This window comes from Achroia grisella, unplaced genomic scaffold (assembly GCF_030625045.1).
Source record: "Achroia grisella isolate CSIRO2021 unplaced genomic scaffold, CSIRO_AGI_Agris_v1 utg546, whole genome shotgun sequence".
NCBI classification, from domain to species: Eukaryota; Metazoa; Arthropoda; class Insecta; order Lepidoptera; family Pyralidae; genus Achroia; species Achroia grisella.
Window position 1 is genome coordinate 3,359,787 of NW_026712931.1, and position 27,201 is coordinate 3,386,987.

General features: G+C 31.1%; 1 protein-coding gene across 1 annotated transcript in view; it reads right to left on the reverse strand.

Moving 5' to 3' along the window:
• Positions 1-27,201, reverse strand: part of LOC131848009 (BAI1-associated protein 3) — a 50,994-nt gene that overhangs the window by 1,566 nt on the left and 22,227 nt on the right. Inside the window, exons 8-23 of the mRNA XM_059197746.1 lie at positions 23,529-23,776; positions 22,818-23,033; positions 21,637-21,720; positions 19,355-19,519; positions 18,680-18,731; positions 17,561-17,657; positions 16,848-16,980; positions 14,823-14,905; positions 11,588-11,651; positions 7,812-7,972; positions 5,659-5,749; positions 4,825-4,987; positions 3,439-3,664; positions 2,622-2,787; positions 1,787-1,946; positions 1,148-1,382 (exon numbers count right to left, since the gene is read on the reverse strand). Coding sequence (XP_059053729.1) covers positions 1,148-1,382; positions 1,787-1,946; positions 2,622-2,787; positions 3,439-3,664; positions 4,825-4,987; positions 5,659-5,749; positions 7,812-7,972; positions 11,588-11,651; positions 14,823-14,905; positions 16,848-16,980; positions 17,561-17,657; positions 18,680-18,731; positions 19,355-19,519; positions 21,637-21,720; positions 22,818-23,033; positions 23,529-23,776 — 2,344 coding nt within the window. The remainder of the gene's footprint in view (positions 1-1,147; positions 1,383-1,786; positions 1,947-2,621; positions 2,788-3,438; positions 3,665-4,824; positions 4,988-5,658; positions 5,750-7,811; positions 7,973-11,587; positions 11,652-14,822; positions 14,906-16,847; positions 16,981-17,560; positions 17,658-18,679; positions 18,732-19,354; positions 19,520-21,636; positions 21,721-22,817; positions 23,034-23,528; positions 23,777-27,201) is intronic.

The window sequence follows — 27,201 nt, forward strand, 5'->3', positions numbered from 1 at the left end:
AGGGGTCAACCAAAAATTACGTCCCACGATAAGAGGGTTGGGGGGAGGGGGACGATAAAGCGTGATAAAATAGGTGGTGGGAGGTTCTCCTAAATTTCGTGACGTAACATTTCATAATTGAAGAAATTTAAAATTATATTTATATTTTTGTAAAATTTAGTTTTCTTCTGCAGTAACGTAGTCGGAGAGGAGGAGGGGAGGGGAGAGGTTAAAAAGAATATGAAGTTGATGTGACGTAATTTATGGATACTCTCTTAAAAAGGCTATAATGTAGAGTCTCGGTGTGGAGGGCGATCTGTTTGCACTGTGTGTACGGCACTTAGTGCGACCGTGCGGCTGCATAAAGATCCTCAGAGAGTCGTGCTCGGCGCTCGTATTACCCAGAGAATATTGCGGAAACGAACACTTCGTATTCAGTAAATACGTTGAGGCGTATAAGTAAATATCAAAAATACGAGATCCTACAGATATAATTAAGTAGACTACTACGCGTATCTAAACTATTGTATTTTGTTTGTAATATATAATCTGTTAAATTCTTTAATGACTTTCAGTACTTATTCATTATTTATATATCAGATATTACAAATTCTTGAATATTTTAAAACGTACATTTTAAATGGGGAATTCAAGAGTGTTTTGGCCTTTTGGTGGCCTTACACCCAAAAGGTCTAGAATTCAAATCTGGCAAACACAAATAACTTTATATGGTGTCCATTTATACATCTGACTAACTTTCCGGTGATTTAAACACTGATAACAAAACAAATTAATCTGAGGCACGGTGGTAGGCACCCCTCTTGCCATGATGGTCATATATAGCCTACTAAATGTGGGCAAGTATTGCGTTCACCAAGAAATCGACAGTTGATAATGCCTTTAACTACCCATTTTGTATAGAATATGTGACGGTAGAATAATCATTTTTACTACTTAATATAATAAAAAGGACACGTGGTTGGTTACGTCTGATACACATTGACAAATTACTCAAACTATTTCCTTGATTTGAAACAGACTTAAATAATAATAGGATAAAAATAATGTGCCCGTTTTTTCAACTGAAGTAGCTAGCCGAATTGGACGATAAGGATAGTGATAAAAAAAATACCGTTATAAGAGGCCGAATTTAATTTTGATTACTTACTTCTATCGTGGAGTTGCATAAGCGGCAGTTCTAGAGGACGCAGTGGGTCTGGAGGAGCATGGCTGTTAACTCCGGGTACCCGAGATAGGGATACGAACGCTTCACCCGCGAAGTCATCGGCAGTCAACACGTCGCGGTCCCACACGGTCATTGACAACGTGGCTTGGTTAGACCGGCATGCTTCTAGAGATACCGCGAATTCGAAGCACTCGTCCCACACCGGGTTCAAAGTTTTCTGTTATTGATGTCATTCCAAATTAGTATTATTACAAGTCAGGCGCGCTTCCAGAAATAATTAATCTATTAATAAAGATTAGTATCTTTGAGAGAGCGTCTCTTACAATGACATGAAAACTATTCTCGATTAATAAGAAACTTCGAGAGTAACCTAGAATAGGTTACGCCGTGTGTATTTACTAAAAATGGATAATACCTAATAATATACACAGAAAACACACAGACTGGCACAAACAATACATATGAATACAAATGTTTGTTCCCTCCCTATATACATGAACTAACTAACCCTATAATCGAAACAGAACTTACAAAGCCCGGTTGTCTGTTGAGATAGGTGACATTAGAATAATCATATTCATTTAAAGACCAATATAATACATACTATCAATAATACTTTACCTTTTGAACATTGGTAGTCTGTTCGTGCGCTTTAGGGAAGAGCCTTTTAGGTAATAGCTCGAGTACTACGAACGGGTCACTTAGCCCATTGGGATCAAGTGGGATCACGTCGCGGGCCGAGAGCACTTCCACGCACAGAGAGTCGTGGTTGAAATATACCCTGCCGATATAATTATATTATATTACTCGTGTCTATACTATTATAGCAATTATACAATTTACTATAATGATTTTAATATTTTTTTTCCGACGCGCATTTTTATATATTATAGTTATTTTTTATGTAATTGGAATAGAAATGCTAATTTGATGATAAATAATAATTGTGTCTCTATTTACATGAACAGGACACGGTTATCACGTTATCATGTGATGCTCGCAATACCAGGGGTAATGCGTTATATTCTGAAGACCATACCTATGTGAGGATATTCCAGTATCGTGTTATTTCACAACCCATCATGGCTAAGCGGCTGAAATAGCGCAAATGACTTTATGCCTACAAAGTCTCCATGGGTCGTATATCTTAATACTACACATAATTATGCATTCACACTATGTTATTTTTTTCTTTAGTTCGCTCAAAATGGTAAATGAATTCCTGGTGAAATCTTTACCAAGGTTACCAGTACTTTCAGTAGAAAGTTAATTTAAATTAAGTATAATGTAATTCAATTTAGAGCTAGATAAAAAATTGCTGGTTGAAAATGTAATTATATTACGTAATATCAAATTTGAAATAAGCGGTAATAAATATGCGAAATTGCTTTTAGTAATGAAGTCCAACGTTCTTATAAAATATGTAGATAATATTAAGTGACGCGGAATACTCTACCTAACTAATATGGAGCCATACGGCGATGGTAACGGTGTCCGAACCTGCTCGGCGACCCGATCGGCCAGCCACAGTTCTAGCAACTCTTCTGTGGGCGCTTGATGATACTGCATCCTTTGTTCAACGCGTATCCACTCACTGTTATGTACCTCAGACATTGGCAAACCTAATGAAGCGAATAATTCAATGTAACATTAATATAATTAATACTTCTTACAAAACACTTAGCTAATTAAGTACATGACGAAACAACTTTCTTGAAGAAACTTATGTTTCACCTCGGCTCTCCGTGTGAAAAGTTCATTGTTTTAGATACAAACGCGATCAAGTTAACAAGTTAGAATTGGTTCAATTATTATTGTTTCAATTTAATTTATTATATTCAAGTTCGTTGGAGTTTTCGTTATATAAATAGACACGATAAAATTGACTCATTTCTAAATTGGAGGAAGATGGAGGAGAATTAACTGACATTGTACTTATTTACACTAAAGTTTATCTAATTTAAATATTTAAATAACTCTAAATGACAAAACATTGCACCAAATCTACTACAACTTTCTATCAACAAATCTACATGTTAAGTTATACCAATTCATAAGAATTCGAAAAAGCGACTTCTTACCCTTTCCTTAGAAAGTGCATGATCTATTTAAGTAGCTCTTATAACAATTCAGCATAGGCCTTACTAGTGAGGCCAGCACTTACTAGTGAGGCTTATGAAAAGACATCAAGTACTCTTGATCTCTCTTGATGAATCTTTCTATTTTCATATGGAGGTATGAAACACAATACTTATTTCTCTAAATTTACGTACCTTTTCCTTCTGCGTGGAAAAATTCTGCGAGAAGGTCGAGAGCCTCCCTCAGTCTGTGATGGTAAACCCTAGGTCTTTCAGCTCCACCAGCATCGGCTTGAGCAGACACCTCTTTGAGTACAGCGCTCCAGCAGCCCGCAAGTGCTCGGGTGAAAGCACGGGGCAATAACCATGTGTTGAGCGAAGACAAATGCTGGTCCAGGAACTCGAGCAGAGGGGTAATAGCCTGAACAATAAAATTTAATTATCTTAATATATCTAGAAACATAAACATATTTCATGTAATTTCAGTAGTATTCGCATATCTCAAATCTGAAATGATGATAATGATTTTTTGCAATACGAGTATTAGATCGCGCTCAAAAGCTCATTTAGCGAAAGTATAAAGGTAAATATGAAATATAACGGATAAATGGATATATTTATTTTTGTTGTTTCACATAATAACTTAGAAACCGAAAAAAAAATACAAACTAGATTTTACCATTAAAGTTCTCAATAAATGGGACCTCAATGATAGGAGCGACCATTTTACATTTCAGAGGATAACTTTCACTGCTTCAAAATTTGGATCTTCTCAAATAAGTAGTGATAATGCAAATTCTCAGATCGTATTAAATTCTATTCTATTTAGTCAATAAACAAAGCAATTATTAAAGTAAGTATGTAACATGTATCATATTTACGTATATGATCAGTGCATTATGTAATTCAAAATATATTGCGATCTCCGAACAGTATTCATAACTATATACAATCAGTTCATGCCATGCCTCAGTAATTAGGTCAAAGGAAAATAATATTATAATGTAGATAAATTTTATGCTAGAAATATCCGAAGTGAATGCTAGTGAGAATAATAGCCGGATAGAATGTCGAATTATATGGTAAGGAAAACATTGATTACAAACGCTAAGAAAACTGAAAAATATATGTATATAAAGTGTTTGCTGCAGTTTCCAAGGTGCAGAACCATCATCTTTATCCTCGTGACAATATTTCTCAAATTTATTTAATAAAATCATGTAGAAATTTTAATTAAATTTAATTAAAAGAAGTCTATTTGAATGCAAGAAATCAAAAATGTTTGAAGACATAACAATTATGACTATCCATTATTGGGGTCAAAATCGTTGATTTAGAACAGTCTTAGTTTTGAACACATTGAGATTGAGAGTTTCACGATTTTGTATAGTCTATTTCTCAGCATCGGTTGTGAACTGTGTCTTTCCTTTATAATCTTAACTGTCAAATAGATCATAGATAAATGTCAATACTGTGAAATTGAACCTGTTAATAACATTACATAATGAAACAGCTATTCTAGTCTAGTCGAAATAATAAATACTATTATACTAAGAAGTAGTACTAATACGAATACGTTACCTGAGGCGTAGGCAGTGTATCAGGGGACCAGGCGAGATGGAAGACAGCTTTCCTTAAGGGCGGACGAGCGCGGGCAGCCAGGGGCGCCGCCGCGCGAGACGACCTAGCGTCCAATGTTCCTAACGCCCCACGCACCAGTTGTCGAGCATTTTCGTCATTTGCACTTTAAATATAGTAAGAATAACATTTTTTTGATGTATAATAATAGATGGAATGTTGCATCTACCTGTATAAGCTAGCACATACTGTTAGTATAAGCTGGCGCGGCAGCAGTGAAAGATGAGGCCAGTTCAGTTAACCTTACGTTAGCCTTAGCGGCATCACATAGAGGTTGACTTAACAAGCTCACTCTGGGGTTTGGGTCCATTACGTTGAATAGGGCTGGTCAAACTACAGTTGGCGTAGTGACGCGGTGCCACGTTATGTATTGCCATGCTATATTACCAGGGAGAAAAACTGTTTAACACGTTATAACTAATTACACAATACCTCAAGCTAACATAACAATAATATTTGACTTGATGTCTTCTTGATGAGGTTTGTCTAGCTGTTTGGCTCTCCGCTTTTCTTTCCTTGTCGCGGGTTTTACAAAAAATTCTATTCATAAGTATGATTTTTAAATACTTCATAATATAATATGATATTTTTCCCCCGTATTTAAATGAGTTCTATAGTGTATGTTCTGCTTCATTTGAAATTAGATGGCGCTATGTCTTAGGTTATTTGTTATATTAATGGTCTTAGGTTATTTCCGAGCCATAATTGAAGGAAGTCCATAACTTTAGATAGCTTATCGTACAATTTGTTTTGTTTTATTTAAATGCATACTCTTACATGTGTTCGTCATCGTATTCCGAGAGAGAGCGGCGCACATATTCCAAATTGTTCACGATCGTGCATATCTCCTCTGTGGATTTGTTTTGACCTGCTATCAAATATTTAATATTATATACGTGTTGTGTAGAACCTACTTAATATACATTGTGAAGAAAACAAGCGATAGGAAACAAAATAGAAAGTCTGTATAAAATATAGTATTAGTATTTTATAAGAAAACAATGACGTATGTAATCCGTTTCAAAGAGTAGGTATTCAAAGTATATATATTTTCGAAAGAGTACTACAGGAGCTATTCGGTTCTTAGCTTAATGAAACAATTTATATAGTAGTCAACAGGATTAAGTGCTGTAAAAACCAATTAAATTTGAATACTTTTACTGAAGGGTTGTAAGGTCATTGAAATTCTTGATACCTATAAGTCTACCTCTACTAGAAGAGCGATCAGAATACATTAACAGTAGTTTCTTATGTTAATGTAATATTGTCTTATGAGGGGTTTCCTTTCTAGTATTTTTAATATAAATTTAGGTTGAAAGGGATTAAATTAAAAATAAAAGACTTTTCTACTACATGCTCTTCATCGTTAGTATTTCGTTCATGTAAACGAAATGGCTTATTCTTATATTTTTATGTATCTCAAAACCATAGTTGAAGAAGACGTTAGGTACATTTTACAAAATTTATTTTATACTACATGTATGTTACATAAATATATTAGATATGTACAAAATTTATATTATATAAATAAATGCTACATATTATGATACGCCGCACATGAACGTAATTAATGTTTAGTAAAACACGATGCAGTATATAAATTATTATTAACATATAGTATACTATATGTTAAACTCAGGTAACATATTTCTGTGTTAAATGTAGCACATAATAGACAGTGGAACAATCTGATTAGTTGGATACTCGTCAGTCCAGTCCACGACATTCATTTATTACCTCTTACTCCATTATCGGATAACAGTCGCAGCTGATTATTCTGTATAGTTAAGAAACATAATTACTCATGTACACTAACGTTGATTGATGATCTTTTTCAAAAATACGAATTATCAGTAGGATGTTTTTAAACTAATATACTCGTAATTAATAAAAAAAATGTAAACAATTTATATCTATAACAACAACAAGAACAGCATTCGACAATACTCGTGGTTAGCCGAATAAAATATGAAAATATCAGCAAAGTAAATTGAAAAGTAATATTTATAATGTAATATAGATAAACACGTACCGTATACTTATAAGTTACATCAATTTCAAAAATAATTTAAAAAGTCAGTGAAGAGTTGGCAACGATCTATACCTATCGTTATACAACAAAGAAAAACACAAGCGGATTGAGAAACATCTCCTTTGACAAGTCGACCAAATTTAAAATACCCAAATTCTATTTTTTTATGTCTAAATCGTATAGGTCACGATACCCAATCCTGTTCTGTATTCAAAACATTAGGTAAGTGTAGGTATGTGGAATATACTCGTATCTACTGGAAGATAATTTATTTTGAAATCCTTTCAAACTGACTTCGCAACTGAGATCAGAATTGAAAAGACACAATACGGCTTAGGAAAATTGGATTACGTATATGTAACATGAACAGCGAGGTTTCCTTGTTCACTAACACAGAATTTCCGATTTGGCTACTCGCATGTTTATACAAGTTAAGCCCTTTATTATTATCTATTAGCCGCTGTGCCGTGACTTCGTTCCTTTAGTAGTCGCAATTATCTTAATTCAAAAACAGTAGGTATTATTTATTAGATCCTGTCCGTAAGCAATAGTTAGCTACATTTAAATAAGTATATGTTTAGCACCACCAAAGTATACATCTTTATAGTATACTAGCTGTACCGGTAAACGTTGTTTTGCTATATAAATTAATGTAATTAAAAAACAGGCGTTGATCATAAAAGGGTGAAAATATGAAGTTGTATGTATTTTCCATGCTAAATCGTAAAAAAATAATTTAGGTCTAGAAATAAAAAATAGTGTTCGGGGTAAAAGCTACTGAATATGCATATAAAATTGTATAAAAACCGGTCAAGCCGTTTCGGCGGAGTATGGTAACTAAAATTGTGACCCGAGAATTATATGTATATATGATATTTTTTTATGAAAACATATTCACCGTGGTTCTCGTAGTAGCCCTGATCAGCGAGCGCACCATGGACGAGGTCAGCATAATGCAAAGCAGTTGCACACGCAGCCTCTAAAAGTCGTAGCCCACCGCCTCCTGTACCCTCTTCAGCACCACCAATTCCTCGCCACACCAGTCGCATATGGTATAAACTGATAAATTACATTTATAAATTTACATTAAAAAAAAATCTCCACAATGAAAAATAATGACATTTTCTCCCTTATAAACAGTAAATTATGAGAAATCAGGTTTGATCGAGAAGTAGTGTGAATATTGCAATGAAATGTCTTCCTCTGAAACTAGAGCAAAGAATATCTCGATTATATTTGGTAAAATAGGACTTCAACTATAAATCAACTATACCTATTGTAAATAAATATTAAGGACAATTTGTTTATATACACAATTTAACAATCTTCCTCATTCAAAATTGAGCTCCTAGCTCAATTTTTCAGCACCCTCTTCCGTCGAGTCTTATTAGCTACTAGGAAGTCGTAAATTACATAAAAATATGCGTATAACATGGCTCGCTTTAAATCTGAAAGATTATGCAAACAAATCGGCCTTTATTTGTAGTTGGCAAGTTGAATATTATTGATACACGATGCTGGATAATATAGTAGGTACATAATTACCTAGTTACCGTTGAAATTGCGCGCAAAAACAAAATTATTGCAAGACATAATTTGAGTCCAAGTTCGAAAAATATTTAATTACTTTAGTTGCATTTCGTATTTATTATATTTATTTTTAAACAATAGTTGTACAAATTTGTATTCTTCGTATTAAAACGAAGTATTAACAACATAAAACGTAGGGATTCTTTGTTCAGTATAATGCCCTCATAACGCGTGATCAGATAGTGAAATCGAAGATACTATGATTCAAATAAATATAATGAAAATAAAAAGAATCATATGAATTTCAACAAAAACAATAGTATAGTAAGATTACTAAATAATTACTGGTTACTGAAAAAATGTAAATTGTTAACCCTAGGGGGAAATTAATTTTGGTATAACACGGAAGATAACCCGCTATCTAATAGGAAATTAGTTTTATCTAACGTGTATATCAACAAGTTATCATAAATATAATGAAGTATTAATTACATCAATTAAAAGCATACGTTTTGTAAAATTGGTAAATAAGTATAGATATAGCTTTGCACGCTTGATGCGTCGAGAACGCTATTATTACCAAATGCATTAAGGTTTTATCCGCAACGTGAATATTTATTATGATATTGTTTTAATCTTCATCAATTATTTAAAATGCATGAAAACAATTTACTAAGAGGAAACAATATATGGACAAATTTTGTGGAAAAAAATTGTAATTGAATTAGTACATAACAAAATGTTCAAATTCTATCCTAAATTTTCAAACCTTTTCTAATAGCATTTATGTTACCAAATTACATATTATTACCAAATTTATATTAAATGGTAATTATAAAAAATGTGACGATGCTTCAACTTAACTATAGGTACCTACATATATATATACATATATAATCTTTACAATTATTTTTGTTACCAAACAACGCATCAACCATATATATATATATATATATATATATATATATATATATAAAATATCTATAAGAAAATGTTAGCTCCCTTTATTTTTCTTTGTATGGACAAGTATCATTTGGACTGATTGTGATATATGAACAATGGAACGTGACACGTGTCTTTCTTTAGACACGTGTGAATATGTTATGGACAAAAATACGATTTAAACAAAAAGAGAAACTATCTCCGTCTCAATTTAAACGAAGTAAAGTAAGTTGAAATGGTTATTACCGAGAATATCGCAATTAAAGAACGATTTTCTCAAAACTATTTTTCACGAATTGCTGCGGATATTTTGCGACAGTGTTATGGTGCGACTTCATTCGCCCGTCTCTCTGTTGGTTCTTCTGTCGGCAACAGATCAATATTTCGGAAACGGTAAACGTTTGATATTAGTATATACTCGTATATAGTCAGAATTGTAATTAAAAACTATAAAAAAATATAAATACTATTTATACAAGGTTCTGAATTGAAGGTTTTAAATTATTTGTTTCTATTTTGAAGTAATCCTCACATGAAAGTTCATTTGTATATTACAAAATGACGAAATATATATTTATTTTATGCCGCTACACGGCAGTTGGACTTACGAAGGAAAACATAAAAGAAAAACCAATACCATCGGCCTTATATTCCGAGAATTCCGCAGCTAAAAATCTGAATAACAGTTATTAAAAGCATATAAATATACTATAGACAAAAAAAATAATATTTCTTACTAGCACAGTTATTGAGAAATTATTGAAGTAAAAAATAGTTATGTGGTCAAATTTCATGGCGATATTTAATTTAAACCAAGGAAATCTTAATTACATTAATATCGAATATCTATTTCTTGTAAGTTCATACTTAATGAAAAGAAAATAAAACACAGGTTTTATAACATACATATATATGTAAACAGTTTTAATTCGAATCTGACTTGCACTTGACTGAGTTATTCTTTGTTTCGTTACAATATGAACGATGAAAAAATCTGAAAAAATATTTCTTATCTGAAAAACGATAATATGATAAATATTGTTTATTTAGTACAAACAGGATATTAATTTCCTGTTCTTCTTTGCATCTATGTAATCAATTCCGTGATTTAAATTTTATATCTAAAATTGGGGACAATGAAACCATGCTTTGTTAGAACTAATAACTTTCTGTTTGTTTCACTAACTGAAACCACAATAATAATCGAATATGCCAATCATTGCTCCTATATGTACATACCAGTGTGTACAGGGGTAAAGGGTATATTAGGCCGAAAGTCAGGAACAGTAGGTATTACATTAAATTGAACCTTTTTCACTAAGAAGAAAAGTGCACCATTATATGCATTAGTTATTTATATTTATTAGTGCATATGTATAATATACATACTACATATAATATAACCTACTAGCAACTGTTACTGATTTTATGTGCATATTTTTGAGATAAAAAATGGTATCTGAACGTACTCATAATACAATCTATCTCATGTCTAATTTCATTAATAAATTACCTACGACAATTACAAATGTCTGTTCAAAGTAATTCAAAGATCTCTCTGATAAGTGTTTTTACTCATTGAAAGATTATTTTATATACAAAATGGATGACATAGAAATAGAAATAGAAATAATCTTTATTCAAATAAACTCATTACAAGCACTTTTGAATAGTCATATTTTGATTCTACCACTCATTATATGGTTACCATACCAGACATTATATGGTTATCTATAATAATCTTCATTATATAAGCTGACTTAATACTTATATTAATTAATATAAATATTAAAACGTCTTGTTTTGCACGTTGAATAGACTGAGTGTCAAGACTACACAACATCTCCATCTATGCAATTACCACGTTCATAGGAATAAGTAATTTCATTTCATTTCATTAAAATTTGTCCAGTCTAACAAAAGTCATCAAAAGTAATAAACAGTCCGACGCATTCTCACTTTTATAACAATTGTAGCTGTTATCTACAACTTCGCCTGCGCCTAAACTTTCGCCTTTTTTTCACCCACTTCAGATATTTTATTCAAATAAAACTATATACCTATGTCAATCTTCGTATTACTATCTTCTATTAAATTTAGTTAGTATTAAATTTTATTAAGATCCGTTTAACTGTTTCGGGGTGAAAGGGTAACAAACAATCAGACAGACATACTTTTATATTTATATAAATTTAAACTTACCATGCCGCCGTGTCCACTGATGATGTACTGTGTTTCACGAGATGCTCACCTTCGACTGCACGATCTAAACATTTATGACAACAGATAAATCTTAGTGGTAGGCACGAGTATACCGCCTTACGTCCGATGATCGCAAGTTCGATTCCTCGCACGGTACAAACATTTGTATTCATGAATATGATTGTTTTTATCAGTCTGGGTGTTTTCTATGTGTAATTATGTATGCATTTATAAAACAAATGTATTTATACGAGTATATTTAACAGTTGTCTAATACCCACAACACTAACTCTGCGTAACTAGGGACTAGATGGCGCTGTGTGTATTCTCCGGAGATATTATTATTTATAACATTATACGATGTCATTCTAATTAGATTTATATAGGTATGATTAAAACAAAACTGCTTTAACTCAAACTTTTTGGAACGTGACTCTAAACTTTAAATATTTGAGTGGAAAATCTACGATTTGTTTATTCCATTCGGATATTTATGATCCATGTCATATTAGCAAATTACTAATAAACTATGTCAGTATAATATGAACGTCATATAACTCAGTTGATATTAATGTACACCGCCAGATGCACTTGTTCTGTAGACGTATAATGATGTCCAGTGCTTCTGGATTTGTCAATCCGACATACTTGCCCTGCAGTTCTTTTACACATTATGGTTTGAAAAACATTAATCCCCGCTTCTGCAAAGTTCCCTTATGCGCTGTAGACCTAAGGGACCCCTAAGAATATTCTAAACCCATTATATTATATGCGAAGAACGTTGTATGCCCTCTGTGTCTGCGTATACCTAATGCAGTTTCGTATTAAGAATGCGAATATGTAAATAAGTAAATTGATTTCTCTAGCTGAATGTATAATTTTATATTCCCACTATCATATCTATCACTTCCAAAGGTGTACAAACATATACAAGGAGTCAAACCTTCTTCTCTAGTATCTACTTTACTTCTATTCTAAAATTATATTATGTATTTATAATAGGTATAGTATAATAGATATTTGTGTCAGTTGTTTATCATATTATAACCACATAAGATAATATTTTATAACTGAACAACTGGCCCCTACAATATATAATAGTTCTATGATAGTCATATCATATGTGAGGCAGTGTCTTACTAGATACTGCCTCACATTACAGTAACAGCCGGTTTGTTTTATTTTCAAATATTACGGTATTTATTAGTCTATATGATTTATATGTAATATATATGTATTAATTTAAAATAAATTATGTATTATGCATAATTATAGCAGTATAGAAATATAGCACATATTACAATATAACTAAATATACACTAAACATGATAGATTAAGTTAAAACTTTGTGTCTATCACGCACATTATTTATACACATAATGTATGCCACATTAGTTTTTTTGTGTAGGTACATTGCATTACTAAATTATCTATTGTAATAAATCATATTTCATAAACGTCCCTTTTTCAATGCTTTTTACTAAACTACTGTTTGTAATAAAACGGTATAAAAAGATTAGGTTTATGTAACATAATTTACTTCTTTGCATTTGTACCTATTGTAAAAGTATCTATATTATCTATTACATAGAGTTAGTTATATATCTATTAAATATACATGTATAATATAAGATATTTTCTATTATTACTCTAGTCATAATGACGTATATTATTTATTACTACATGAGATCTGTTTTAGATGTCAAATATTAGGGCATTTAGAATATATTTGCCAATCATTAAGTTTAGGATGTATTTAAAATGCGTATACCTAATAATAAAATTGAAGAGAATGTAAGAATTGAGAAATTGTACGATCCATCGCCTTCTATATAAAATTAATATTCATACGAACAAATTAGAACCAATCTTATAATTGTCTGAAGCCAATAAAACCTTTCGTGTCACGCCGCAGTTCAGATTTCGATACTTATCTAAATGGCCACCCTCCCGACCACGGGTGTGAACCTTCGCCTTTTGCCCTCTCGACAATTAGTTCCATTCATTTAAATACATGTCCTAATACATTCCGTTACGTCACATATTTGCTTGGTCTTTTTTTGTTATTTCAATCCCAAGATCTTAAATCCTCACCGGCGAGGCGGCGTTTGCTTTGAAAATAGTGTAACTTTAATTTTGACGGTTGTCTGTTTTATAGCGGAACTTGCGTGATTGTTGAAATGCATTGTAAGGTTAGATATACATAATTCGCAAATAACTATATCAAGTGTTATAAAAGTTTACATTAAGTGTAGAGACTACATTAAGTATAGAGGTAATCGCAGAAAGTCACATTAATTTATTCCTCGGAAATGTTTTTTTGAACGATAGGATTTATTACCTATCTACAGTATACTACTGTATCATATACACCAACCAGTATATGATGTAGTGGTATATAATAAAGGAAAAGAACAATATAGATAAATATATAAATTTGGTACGTATATTCAGATGTCACTAGTACCATCTAACCAATACTAGTAAAGAAGAAGGCGAGAAAATCATACGGTTTAAGGAAGTTGAAGCAACCACATTTACAAAATAGGAATTATTGTAGGTTCAAGCATCGAGATAATTAGTAAAAGAGAGAGTGAGACTCGTGTAATTAATGTGGAATGTGATTTTAGTGGGAAATAAAAGCAGTAACGTCGGAGTCACATATCATTACTGAAACCGCCTACTAAACAAGTACTTAATCTTATTGATTTACGCAATGATTTTAAGACAATAAGATTGACGTATTGATCTATAATTACAAAATAATCAAAGGCAACATAGAACAATGTTAGAGAACTACATATAATTAATTTATTAAGAAAGTAAGTATAGTATGAACAGTTGCAAATGTTTTGCGAGTTATTAAGCTAAATAAAATTATTATCGGCCCAATTAGAACTTTTACCTATGCTTCTTGGACTAATAAATGCGTCCCAGTTCTGGGAATAACTATATTTGTTACTGGAATATTTAGAGTTAGAATCAAACAACATTCATTTTACAAAAGAAACAATTAACGATAAGTATCTTTTACTTAAAATGGCTGCAATGTAAAAATAAATTAGAAGCTAGTGAAAGCTGTGTGTAAGCTTCTTAACTGTTTAGTGTAATAATTTCTATCCGCTAACACACGTTATTAACAAATAAAGGATGCATAATATAACTCATAGGTAGAATTATATTATTGACTTACATAACTACAGTTAATTATGTACACATATTGCAATTAAGTTACCTAGTTCGACAGCTGCGCGAACTCTCTGCAAAGCCATGGTCTTTGTAACGGCCAACCATCTATCGATTAATGGCTCGAACCACCTGCGAATATAACATGAATGAGCGCACTCAAACTGGCTGCTTACCTATATCAAAATCTATCTATACTATAGATGTCGAAAAAAGGAAATACTTAAACAGCAATTTAATGAATAACTATATAAGCTAGATTTTATAATCATAATTGCCTTGCCTTCATCCTATTACTATGTTATCTTTTTCCACCACATCCATTCATATCTTTTTAGATCGTCCTCTATATCATCTACGTTCATATGAAATAAATTTTATGATTGTATTTTATTAAAAATAACAATAAGAAAAACCATATAACTTTACAAGACATCACGACATTGCATACTTTAGAGGCTTTTTAAGCAAAGTTTTATGAGACGAGAGAAGTTTTTAAAAGCTTTGAGGTAAGTTTCTCAATAGAATTCTGAATTTTAATTTTAGTCTAAATAGAAAGATACATCCAAATACTTAGAAAGACGGTAACAGTTGTTGGTTTTATAACTTCGTCAAATATTTAAGATCTATTTAGATCAGTATATCAATTTTATTTATCTATGGATGCACTTTTTCTATCAGTACGGTGGGGACATTATTTTTCTTTTTAATTTTTATTTGGATTATTTAGGTATAATAATATTAATATATTTAATTTAAACAATAACTAATACTATTACGTTACTAAATTGCAAATACTATATAAAATCTGTATTACCTTGTATGTTATATATTACCTACTTAGCTGTAAGACACATTATATCTAGCGTCTCTTAAAATATGCCAAATATACATATAATGATTCCTCAAACTTTTAATACTTAACTGCCTAATTAATGTGAGGCAATTGCTCTTTGCCTCATAAGCCTACAAAACTTTTCGTGACCCGAGCTTGCTACGCATTTGTGGTGTTTTTAATGAACCTGAAACTTTTGGAGAACGCATCTCATTATTTAATATTCAAGATCGGAGGCATAAATAAGAAGAACGTAAACTCTCAACGTATAGGAAGCGAAGAATTTCCACAATCCATTTATGTAAGAATCGAGATTATTGATACACACACACACATATCATAAAGTAGATACTTGCCACTAGTTTTCAAATGTAAATTAAATTTAATATCCAATCTAATTTGTTTTGGTTTATTACGAAATATTTTTGCAATAAAATAAGTTAAAGTTTACCACAATAATATAAATAGAGAAACATTTATTTAAATTTATTCGCACAAATCCGTAAGTGCAGTCTGACGGGAAATTATCTGAACAAAATACTGAGACGGCAAACATATCGATACCAACATGACTACTGTAGGTATATTTGTAGTCTGCTGGATATATCTAGTACAACTTACATATATATCTTTCTACATTATATTAATATTTCAGAAACGATCAATGAAGTATATTTATCTATTATTAATGTACAATTCAGTAAATAACTCTAAACACACCCCTTTCAGTACTTACATTAATTATATCATACTTTGTATATTTATAAAGTGTCTAATAGTATTCGCGAGCAAATCTATTAGCACAATTACAGCAAAAGTTATGGTAAATTTGTTGTAAATTCGCCACTATATATTTTATTATTTTTAATTTTTTTGTATTTTTTTTTAATTCTATAATGGGTATTCTGATCAAGATTAAAACTTAAGCCAAAATTAGGTACTGCTATACAATTACAATTATAAGTTTTTATGTATAACAGATGGGCACAGAAACATTATTTCTTGACATTCTTCACTGATAGTTAATACATTAGCGAGGTGATATCACAATTAAATAAAAAAAAAAGTTCTCAAATTTTCTAGTCAGTTCTTTTCAGTTAGTAACATAGCTAGCCGAACTGGATTGTAGGGATGGTTATAAAAAATGACATACATAGGGGGCGATAGTGTCCTATGTCAAATGATATTGATTTGTATCTGATAAATGTGAATCTACGATCGTATATAAAGAATACTAACAGGTAAGCATCAAGTAGCATCGGGGGTGGGTCATGCGCGAGGTGTGGTGGAGGCGCGGGTGCCGCTGCCGCACACAACTCGCGGACCGCCGACAGCACTTCAAACGGCAGCGTCTTCGCGGATACTACACATACTGAATATCACATATTATTCCTTTACTCTGTACATAAGAGATGTTCTTTCATAAGATTATTTTTTTTAGAAAATATACTTCAATTTTCTAAACAATAATTGAATGCAATACTAATTTGTTCATCTGGTATCTCTGTAAACGCGTGTTACGTATAAAAGCGTCTGTAGTTTTATTAAGTTATTTTAATTATTCCATATGGATGAAGTCACTACACAATCATTGAATGCAATAATATGTTCATCCGTCATACTCACGAACAAGTCTCATTTATAAAATACAAGCTAGTTTCAATGATTCATAATTATAAAATATCCTAGAATATATCCAATCTCCCCAGGCCTTGAATCATTAATTTATTTATTTTGTTAAGATTTTCATAGTTTACTTTTAATTTACCGTTTATAGACTACTGTATATTTTTTCCAAATTGAAATCTGTAACATTTCAATTTGGAAATAAACAATGAAATGATGTAATTTATTAGTACCTATGAACTTCTGTAAAATAATTTTAAGAAAATTGAGCTTTAGGCAGTATAAACCATATAAAGACATTGTGACGTCAAATTATAGTGACATACCTCCATTGCCTTGCTCGTCCATCACTTCCTCTTCAGCAACTCCGCACCAACCTTCAGCCAGCCAGTGTTCTACACATTGCCTTACATCTTCTGCTACCTACCCATATAAAAAAGAACGTATATAGGTACGTCGTGACCCAGTTTTTTACTATCCTACTTAAAAGCAAAGTTGTCAATTTATATTTCTAACTTATTCTCTGGTGACAGAAATACTGATTATAAATCAAAATTAAACAGAGAACTCTACACAGATTAAATATATATATACCCAGCGAAAGGTGGACATGACAAATATTGCGTTCACTACGTCGACGGTTAATAATGCCTATGATATCCTCACTTGAGTTAACAGTCGTGAAGTATAATATTGAAATATTTCTTTTGATAAATTGCTACATATCGCTCGAGCTCATGTCATAGTGGGAAGTGTTTTATTGTTCCCAGACCTAGACTAATTTAATTGTATGTACATATTATAAAACGTTAATTACTAATTAATTAAATTTGGACGATATATTGTTTGTGCGAATTCCGATTAAAAGTATTTCTATGTGTAATTATATAATTACGTCCAGTAGCTTTTGTGTAATAAAGTAACAAACCTTCATCACCGCAAGGCACAAAGTGTCACATAAAGTTGGATGAAATAAATTATTTAGGTTTTAGATTTTGTGACATCATATTTCAATATGAGTACTAAAACATGAAATTTTAAGTATTTAAAAAAGGTAAAAATTGTTGAAATTGATGTAATGTAATTTATGGGTGGTAGAGAAGCTGTTAGTTAATAGTAGATAATTTGATCGATTAGGTGTCAGGTGGTTAACATTTCTTTTATGCATGATGGGAATGTGACATACGTTTAAATGCGCATTCACCATAAATCGATACTATTACGGAAATACCTATACGTATATTACTTAAATTAATTTTTCATTTTTAAACCGCAATTCAAATAACTTTCTATCTAATGCCATCCATACTTATACGTGCCAAATTAAAATATGGTATATGTTAATAATAAGTTTTTGTTTATATATTCAGTACATTTCTATCATTATAAAATTTCTTTTTTCTTTATACTAGAATGTGAATGCAATGCAATATTTTTTTACTTACCATTTTATCGATTTGTGTAAAGACCACGCTAAAGTACGGGACGCCATTAGTCCTAAAACATATATAATTATTTTTATCTCCTGAGATTTCATCCAATTATTTATGTATAATAATTAATTATATAAGAAGAATTCTTCTTGTATATTAAAAAATGATCTGTTTTATGTCTTTGAACTTTAAAATTTACTGGCAATGAACTATACTAACTAAATGACAGTAGAAGAAAATATAATAAAAATAATATAAACCACCATAACAATTTACGACAAGACGATATTAGCACACTATTTTTAAGCTATATTATTTTTTTATTTTATTTCAGTATTTCTTTTGATTTTCACTGCAGTAACTCGCCCTCTAACATCTTAAGATATTCTATACAGATAAAAAGGAGTGAAGACATATTTGAGTATTTATACGCCAAAACTACAAATTCATTGCCAGTATCTTGTGTACATTGCCACTTGTGTACATTGCCATTGAATAATTGTAATTATTTGTGACTTATTTAAAAAAATAATATTGAATAATATTGATTGATTTTATTGACATTTTATTTCGTTACTAACTGAAACGGAACCCCATTTTCTTTATTTTATATTCGTGCAAACCCGTAAAGGGCTAGTAGGTACACAATAAGTAAATCATTGGATAAATTTACAAAATGATACTTACATTTCAAACAGTGGGTGATAGTAGGTCAATCCTTGCTGTAGATCGATTTGCACAAGAGTAATTAGATTCACTAGGTCTTCTCCTCGTTCCGATTCAGTGTCCTGAGCACAAAGAGCCTCGTACCATTCCGACGTGCCTTTTCGGAGTGAACCTACTATTTCCGTCCTAAAACAAAATTGTAAGACAGCGCTCGCAGCCACTCAATTCCCTATGGATATTCTAAAGCTCACAGCGTTTGCGTAGAAACAAAATAAAGTAGGATTTTGGAGTGAAATTCCAATTGCATAGTCGGAATTTTGGCTGGGTTGATACAACTAGATTTGTTTATATATATATAGTTCAAATTCAAAGTTGTAAATGATGGTTATGTTTGTTATTATATTCATTCTAAAACACTACTTTGGCAAGTATGAAATAGTTTACAATATAATATGTCAGTTATTAAATGGTTACAATAATATTGTATAATAACTGGTCCTAACATAGTTATATATAAGACGACATAATAATGACCTAATCTTGTTACATAAAATTATTCATCATCATTGGACTCGTCCACTTTTCTTTCTCTATTAAACTTTAATACGAGATTTAGATCACGCAACCTTATTATAACACCTTCAGGTTTACTCAAATAATACTTCATATCATAATCCAATAGTTCGAATGTGTCGCTAATACAAATTCTTGTCTCGAATAGAAATATAAATATTTTCCATTCAAAACTGGTCCAGTTCCGGAGACAATTAAATTTCCACCATAAAGAGACAAATTATATTTAATATTGTACCAATTTTTTTTTAATATAAATAAATTCTGTTAATATGATAATTCATTGCATTACGTAGTTATATATTATTTTCTATTTAGTTTACTTTTCATTATATAACCTTATCTAGCGTATATTGAATGCGTCAATATAATTTAGCTTTTAGGCTTGCATAGTGTTGGATTACAATCCAGTTTTGTACCGAACTACACTCTCCTAATTATACTATTATATTGATTGTAATTTGTTTTGTATGCTAATAAATAAATAAATAAATAACAAATTCATGATTGCCTACAAGACTAAATGCATGCTGATCCCGAAAAACCTTTCACACCCTTTTTAAAAAACCCTATAGTTTGGAGGATAATCTCCATGCGGAGCTACCCCGAACGCACCCCGAACGCACCCCGAGCACTTGTGACGAAAAGTTTATCTGAAATTCTGAGACACGCATAGATTTGAGTTTAATAAAAATGAATTTACTGAGTACGTGAATTATTTACTATACACCAATCAGCTACCAGCTACTTAGTTTGGTGGAGGAATATTACATAATAATAAAAACATATTTTGCTTCACTCAATCAATTTATTAGTGACGTTGAGGAATGTAAAAATGAAGTAAATAATTGCTCAATAGGGGCTTGTTGAAGAATACGAAGCCATATATTTTAAGGAAATAAAACAATAACGCAGTTCGACGTTCAGAGTTAATATTTAAAAATAATAATTCATTTTTAAGCAATACTTAATTGCCATCGCTATCGCAAATAAACTCTTTACAATGTATTTAGGTAACATCTAGTGACATTGTCATTTACTGATTTATGTTTATATTTTCAGAAATGCTATTTTTTATTAGAGAAAATATATTTACTTTACTTTTTATAAAATTACAGACTCTGGTATAAATTATATTCAACTTGACATTGATATATTACCTATGAGGCTTAAGTGCAATACCTATACGAAAAATATTTTTTTAACTACAAATAAAACTGATCACACGACAAATGTTTGAATTCTGATATAAAAGAACTAAGAGCCACAACCATTTTAAAGCCTATTAAACACAGTAATGATGGAATATTTCTTTATTAGAAAAACGTCTAACGTTTTTCTAATAAAGAAATATTCCATCATTCATTCAGAATAACTGGGAAAAATAAAATATTTCATAAATGTATCACGGCTACATGAAGTTAAAAAACATCACTCATATACACTAAACATAAAGGTATGTGCATATTTTTTAAGACCCTGTACTAAATTAAAATTTATTAAGTACATTAATAAATATAAATATGTAAATCTAGATGTTTTGAATTTCGAATAAGTGCTACTGAACTAAATGACCACAAATTTTATTATATAAGCAAAGATTTTTGATAAACACTCAAATCTATCAACGGGGGAGCATCCTTTGAATCTAATTAATAAAGACATTAAACATTTAATTTCGGATATAAAGAGCCCTTTGTTCAATGGAACTTTTCACTCAGAGGACTTGCCTGATTTCCTTGTTGAAGGGACAGCATCTCCAGAACGCTTTCATTTGTGACAGTTGACTTAAACATCGGAGGAGATACTCGAACCTGCGAATATTATTAATAACTTTATTATTTTAGTAAATCGAGAATCGAGCGCCTACGTAATACTTCGAATTTGATATTGTCATTAAAAAGAAACTTACATTTTCAAATTAATACGAGAATAACACATGTTTCAACCCTATCAATTAAAATATAATCTTCAAATTCGATTGAAATTAACAAAAATATATATGCTAACTACAGATGACATACACTCGAATTGATAAACTCTACGCGTTTTATTTTAGACAGAAATATCAGCCAGTTGAATAGCTCTTTAATGATCAATTTCCTTATAATATTTATGTTGCCATAGGACATTTTATGTTTATTTGTCATGAAAAATCGATGAAACGACAAACTTCTTTGTAAAAAGCATTTTATCTCAGAAAATAAAATACTGCCTAAATTTCATTGGAACAACATCTATTCGAATTAAGTATAATTATTTTGTCGACTACACCTTTTCTTCGTTCCGTATATTCTAATTCGATGCTGCAGACTAATTAAATTTGTTATAAGGATTTCCCGTAGGAACAAAATTTAAATTCATACACAATTACTGATATTGTCTATCTACATATGTTTTACGGCTCAGAAATATATGATTATGTACCCAACATCATTCTAATTACACAGGCTTTTGGATGTGGATAGTAATTAGACTCAGGATTAAGCTGTAGAATTTATACATAAATGTTTGAGTATAAATTGTACGACTTAATCGAGAGCTTGCACAATATAATGTTCACGCAAATATAATTTTGTTGTAATTTATAACTTTCCTGTACCCATTTTCTTCAAAAGTTATGTGTGAATGTTAAGTAAGTAACGTAATGTCAAGTGTATCACTCAAAATTAATGTCGTCAATGATTTTTCTTTATTTAATAGGAATAAGAGGTTTAAGATGGATTCTAGACACTACATTATCTTAGGACGTCTGTGATACCACTAATGCGTTACCATGTTGAAGGACAAAGATATTATACGTTTTGTCCTATATTTTATCTTACCCTTTAAGCAATTTGCTTTGCGACTGAAATACGACTTTTATAAAGTCCACCTAGGTATACAGGTGTTTAAATAAGTAGACACTCACTTATTAAGACTGCGGTGATGTAACACGGGATATAGGTCCCTGTGCAAACGTAACTGGTGTAGGGCTCTCTCCACGAGCTCGCCAAAGCAGTCTGCAAGCCAGCGCTCCTCGTCGCGGGTGACGCAACCCGTGGCGCCAGGGTCGCTCCCACCGCTTGAAGCACCTTCACTCGCACACCAAGCTCGTTCCAACTCCGTTAATAACTTGTACATGTATCTAAGGGCAATTAATTTCATAATTACTTAAAATCAAAATTAATAATTAGTAGGTACTGGTTTTATAGTAGAAAGATAAAACAAACTAGATTTACAACATCAATGTGGTATCAGATATTTAAATTAAATCTAAAATAGTTAACTTTATTGCATATATTATTATAATAAACAGACTAAGTAGTATTCCATATTTTTTATTCTAAAAACAATTCAAAAATTAAGTACACACAAAAATAAAATAATTCACGTTATTACTATTACAATTGTCATGTTAGAACGCATGTTATAATATCTGTTCTAACATTATCTATCTACAACGTACTGAAATTGTAACTTTTTAAGAATATTAATATCCGATTTAGTTTGATAGTTCTAGTTACTTTAATATTTGTGTTTACTTCATGCAATGCATGTTGTATATTTTAGTATGTAAATAAAAAAATAAAATAAAATACGTAACATAATGACATTTAACATACGTGTATTCTTGACTTACTTAGGATCGATAGGTGCATCGCTATTGAGTCTACATGCAGCTGCAAATCTGGCTATAGCCGCCTGTAACGCACTCAAGTCGCCTTGAATTGCATGTTGATGTAATAACGTCTGTGCGGGACCACATAATTCTTCTTCCCATCCATTATTAAAGGGTTCACCCTCAGCTCTACTCTCGGTACCACTGGATAATGCTCTCTCCAACTCGTGAGCCAACAATACTCCAAAGAGACGATCGTGCTGGCGTACCTATTTCAATGAAATCAGTAAAATATTAATAAATTCCATTCTCTTATGAATATATGTAATTCATAGTCCTTAGGATATATTATAAATTTATATAAGTATAATTAATTGAATTAGTAGTTATTATTATATATATAAATTTATATAATTATTAGTGAATGAAATTAGAATTCACTTTTTTTGATCTAATCAATAAACACCGTTGACTGTTTGTCTCCTATGTACTTAATCATTTAGAGTTTTCTTGTAGTGTGATTAATTCTGAAAGAATGATAACCAATGCAACAAGCTACAATACAAGGGAGGTTGCAATATATAAGGTCCATAGCGTTCGGTTGCTCATGTCTTTTGGAAATGCCATTAGACTTTATGTATTATAAACTTTTAAATAAGCCCTATTTAAAAGTTTATTTCTTTATATTACGTTATAGATTGCATTTGTGTGTATTGCTTATTAGATATGTTATTCTTTTTTTATTCTGAGACCAGAAGCCGTTCTTAATTGAAACGATCGTAAACAAATGCTCTGACCATTTAAGTTTAATATTGTGTTATTATTATTATAAGACATCTTTCAAAGAGCAATATTCAGTACAAAATAAATATAAACCTGGTATAATCAAATTGGGATGTGAAAACTTGTGGAGCGAAAAAAGCCAGTCCCATTGAGTCACGGTGAAGTGAAAGAGGTACCTACGGGGAATGAATTGGATTTATCGTGTAATCGCAATTTCGCTTCACTCGCTCGCTCACTTGATTACGCGGGGCTAAAAGAGAGTTTCACTCACTGAATACGTTATCGAAACGCTGATTTTTTTTATTAAGATAGTAAGATTTTGGTTGAACTACTTACTTCTTACTTCGAGAATAGTTCCACCGTGTAACATGCCTACCGGGTAAGAGTCTTCAATAACAATTACTTATTAATTAAAATAATCATACCAGCAAAACCTAATTGCATATAACTAATAAAATTGATTACCCTACTAAAGATTAGCTTAATTTGACTATTTAATAGGTACAATTGAAAATACTAAATAATGTATATATTTATATATATCATACTCGGAGACAATATACGAGATATTGACAAAATGCCGATATCTCGTATATTGTCTCCTAATCATGACAATCTAATGATTTACAGTATGATCGCTGCACTGACGCACTCGATTTGCATTAATGTAGCGATCAGGCATGGAACTAATGGTCTCGTCGTATGATCGATTTAAACTTGGTACACTATACCCAGTGACGCTGTAATAATATAAACCTAACTTCCACTAATGGTTTTTGTAAATGACATATGCAATTCATATATTTTTCATAAAAATGTTGCGCAATAAAAATCCTTCTAATTTTATTTTTTCAAACGGTCTTAAAATCTATAAATAATAGCCTTATAACCAAATATTTCAGGGAATAAAGGCAAAAATAACAACATGCTTGATGAAGCGTGTGCGACAGGCGAACCGCTCTCGCCGATAGCGCTGTGTCACAGGTACACGGGGCATATGAAAGCACCACGACATATTACTTGCATGTTGATTTTCAACATTATGCTCTATATATATAGAGTTTAACTGACACCAACTGAATATAGATCCCATATAAAAATATTGTCTTAATGGACGATTTATAAAACCTGCTTTGCAAATGTTACTTCAGAATTGAATAGGATATTCCACTTATACGTTAATTGAATTCGATTGTTATTATTATATATTATTTATTGGTTCATTTATTCGGTAAATGATTATTTTATTATTAATAATTTCTTAAAATTAATAGTAGTTATATTAAAAAATATTGTTCACAGACTATAAAAAAATACTATACTTTTTCGTATGTCTTAATTCAAATTCAAAAGTCTTAGTTAATTTTAAACTTTCGTGTTTAATATACATTATTTAAATTATTAACTGGGTCTTAACACGAATAATTTTATGGCAAATAAAGGTATTTACTAAGGCTGTCACCTATCTACATTGACATCGCTGTTACACCAGTCAGCTCGTGACCACGGCTAGTGCAACCTAGTCGAAAAGTCGAGAGAGGTAAATACCTTTATTTGCCATAAAATTATTCGTGTTAAGACCCGTTTAATAATTCAAAAGTCTTAATTAAACAAAAATATTATATTATTTAAGCATAGTCAACCAACTTATATACTTACAACAAAAACAATAGTGTCACGAATAGTTTTCATAAAGATTGAAGTACTCATTTTGTGTATGTATATTTATTTATGTAGATATGTAGGTATATATATATACGTCTAGTATACTAATGGTTCGCTGCTAAAAGCCAATAAAATGTTTTATGTATGGTACCGTACGTAGCTCAGCAGATTAGCAATATTGGTACCTTGGCTGATACGCTGTAATCCCCATTATGAAAACGTACTTTATTAAACAAATATAATACGGTGTATATAGCTGTAATCGCTACTTATGGTAAGACGTTAGACTTTATTGGGAGACCATTTTTATGTTATTAATATCGTAGGGACTCAAGTGTAAAATTAGTGTAATGGAGCAAGGGGAAAATCACGTAGGCACCACGAATCTGCTATTCCATTCGGACGGAAAAGTAGTTTGGTTTCCGATTACGTCTGTCTGATTTCGTGATTACCTTATATACATATTTCATTATTCTATATTTTTACAAAAATATTTAAATAATTTTTATGACGTAATCTACTTAAAACTAGGACTAAATTAGGATTAGGAAAAAAACTAATAGACTATACAGATACATCTATGTATATATCACATTGAATACATACATCGTTAGCCTATAAGTATGGTCGAGTAACAAACATTCCAACATCTTAACAAACTACCATTGTTATAATATTAGTAAGATAACTTTGTGTCGTAAATTCTAATAACGTAGTAAAGGTACCCAAATTTACAACATAATTACTAACTTGTGTATCTATATCACTGGAAGTATATAATTAATCATATCCACTCAATTTATGTAACCGAATTAAATTTAATAACTACGAAAGGACAAGATATTAGATCGACTGACTGACTTAATTTGTACACAATGTATCTAAAAATAAGGCCACATGAAAATCTTTTGATGTCGAACAAAATCAGAGAATCATCATATACACACATTCAATAACTTGGCTGTCAGTCAGAGGCTACAAAAAATGAATGACAAGGGTAGATAAGCTTTGCCTTTACGCCATGTTTGAATCCGCGGCCAACACGAAATAATACAGTAGTTGCAAATTTACCCATACATAACTTTATATTTTAATTTTAGTAATATTACTGATAAGTCGTCTATCAAGAATAATTATTTAATCGTAGTCACATGAATTTCATTCTCTGCAGAATATAATAGCATGACGCTATAATGTAGATTATACATTAAATGACACATGTGTGATTAGATATCATGTATAGATT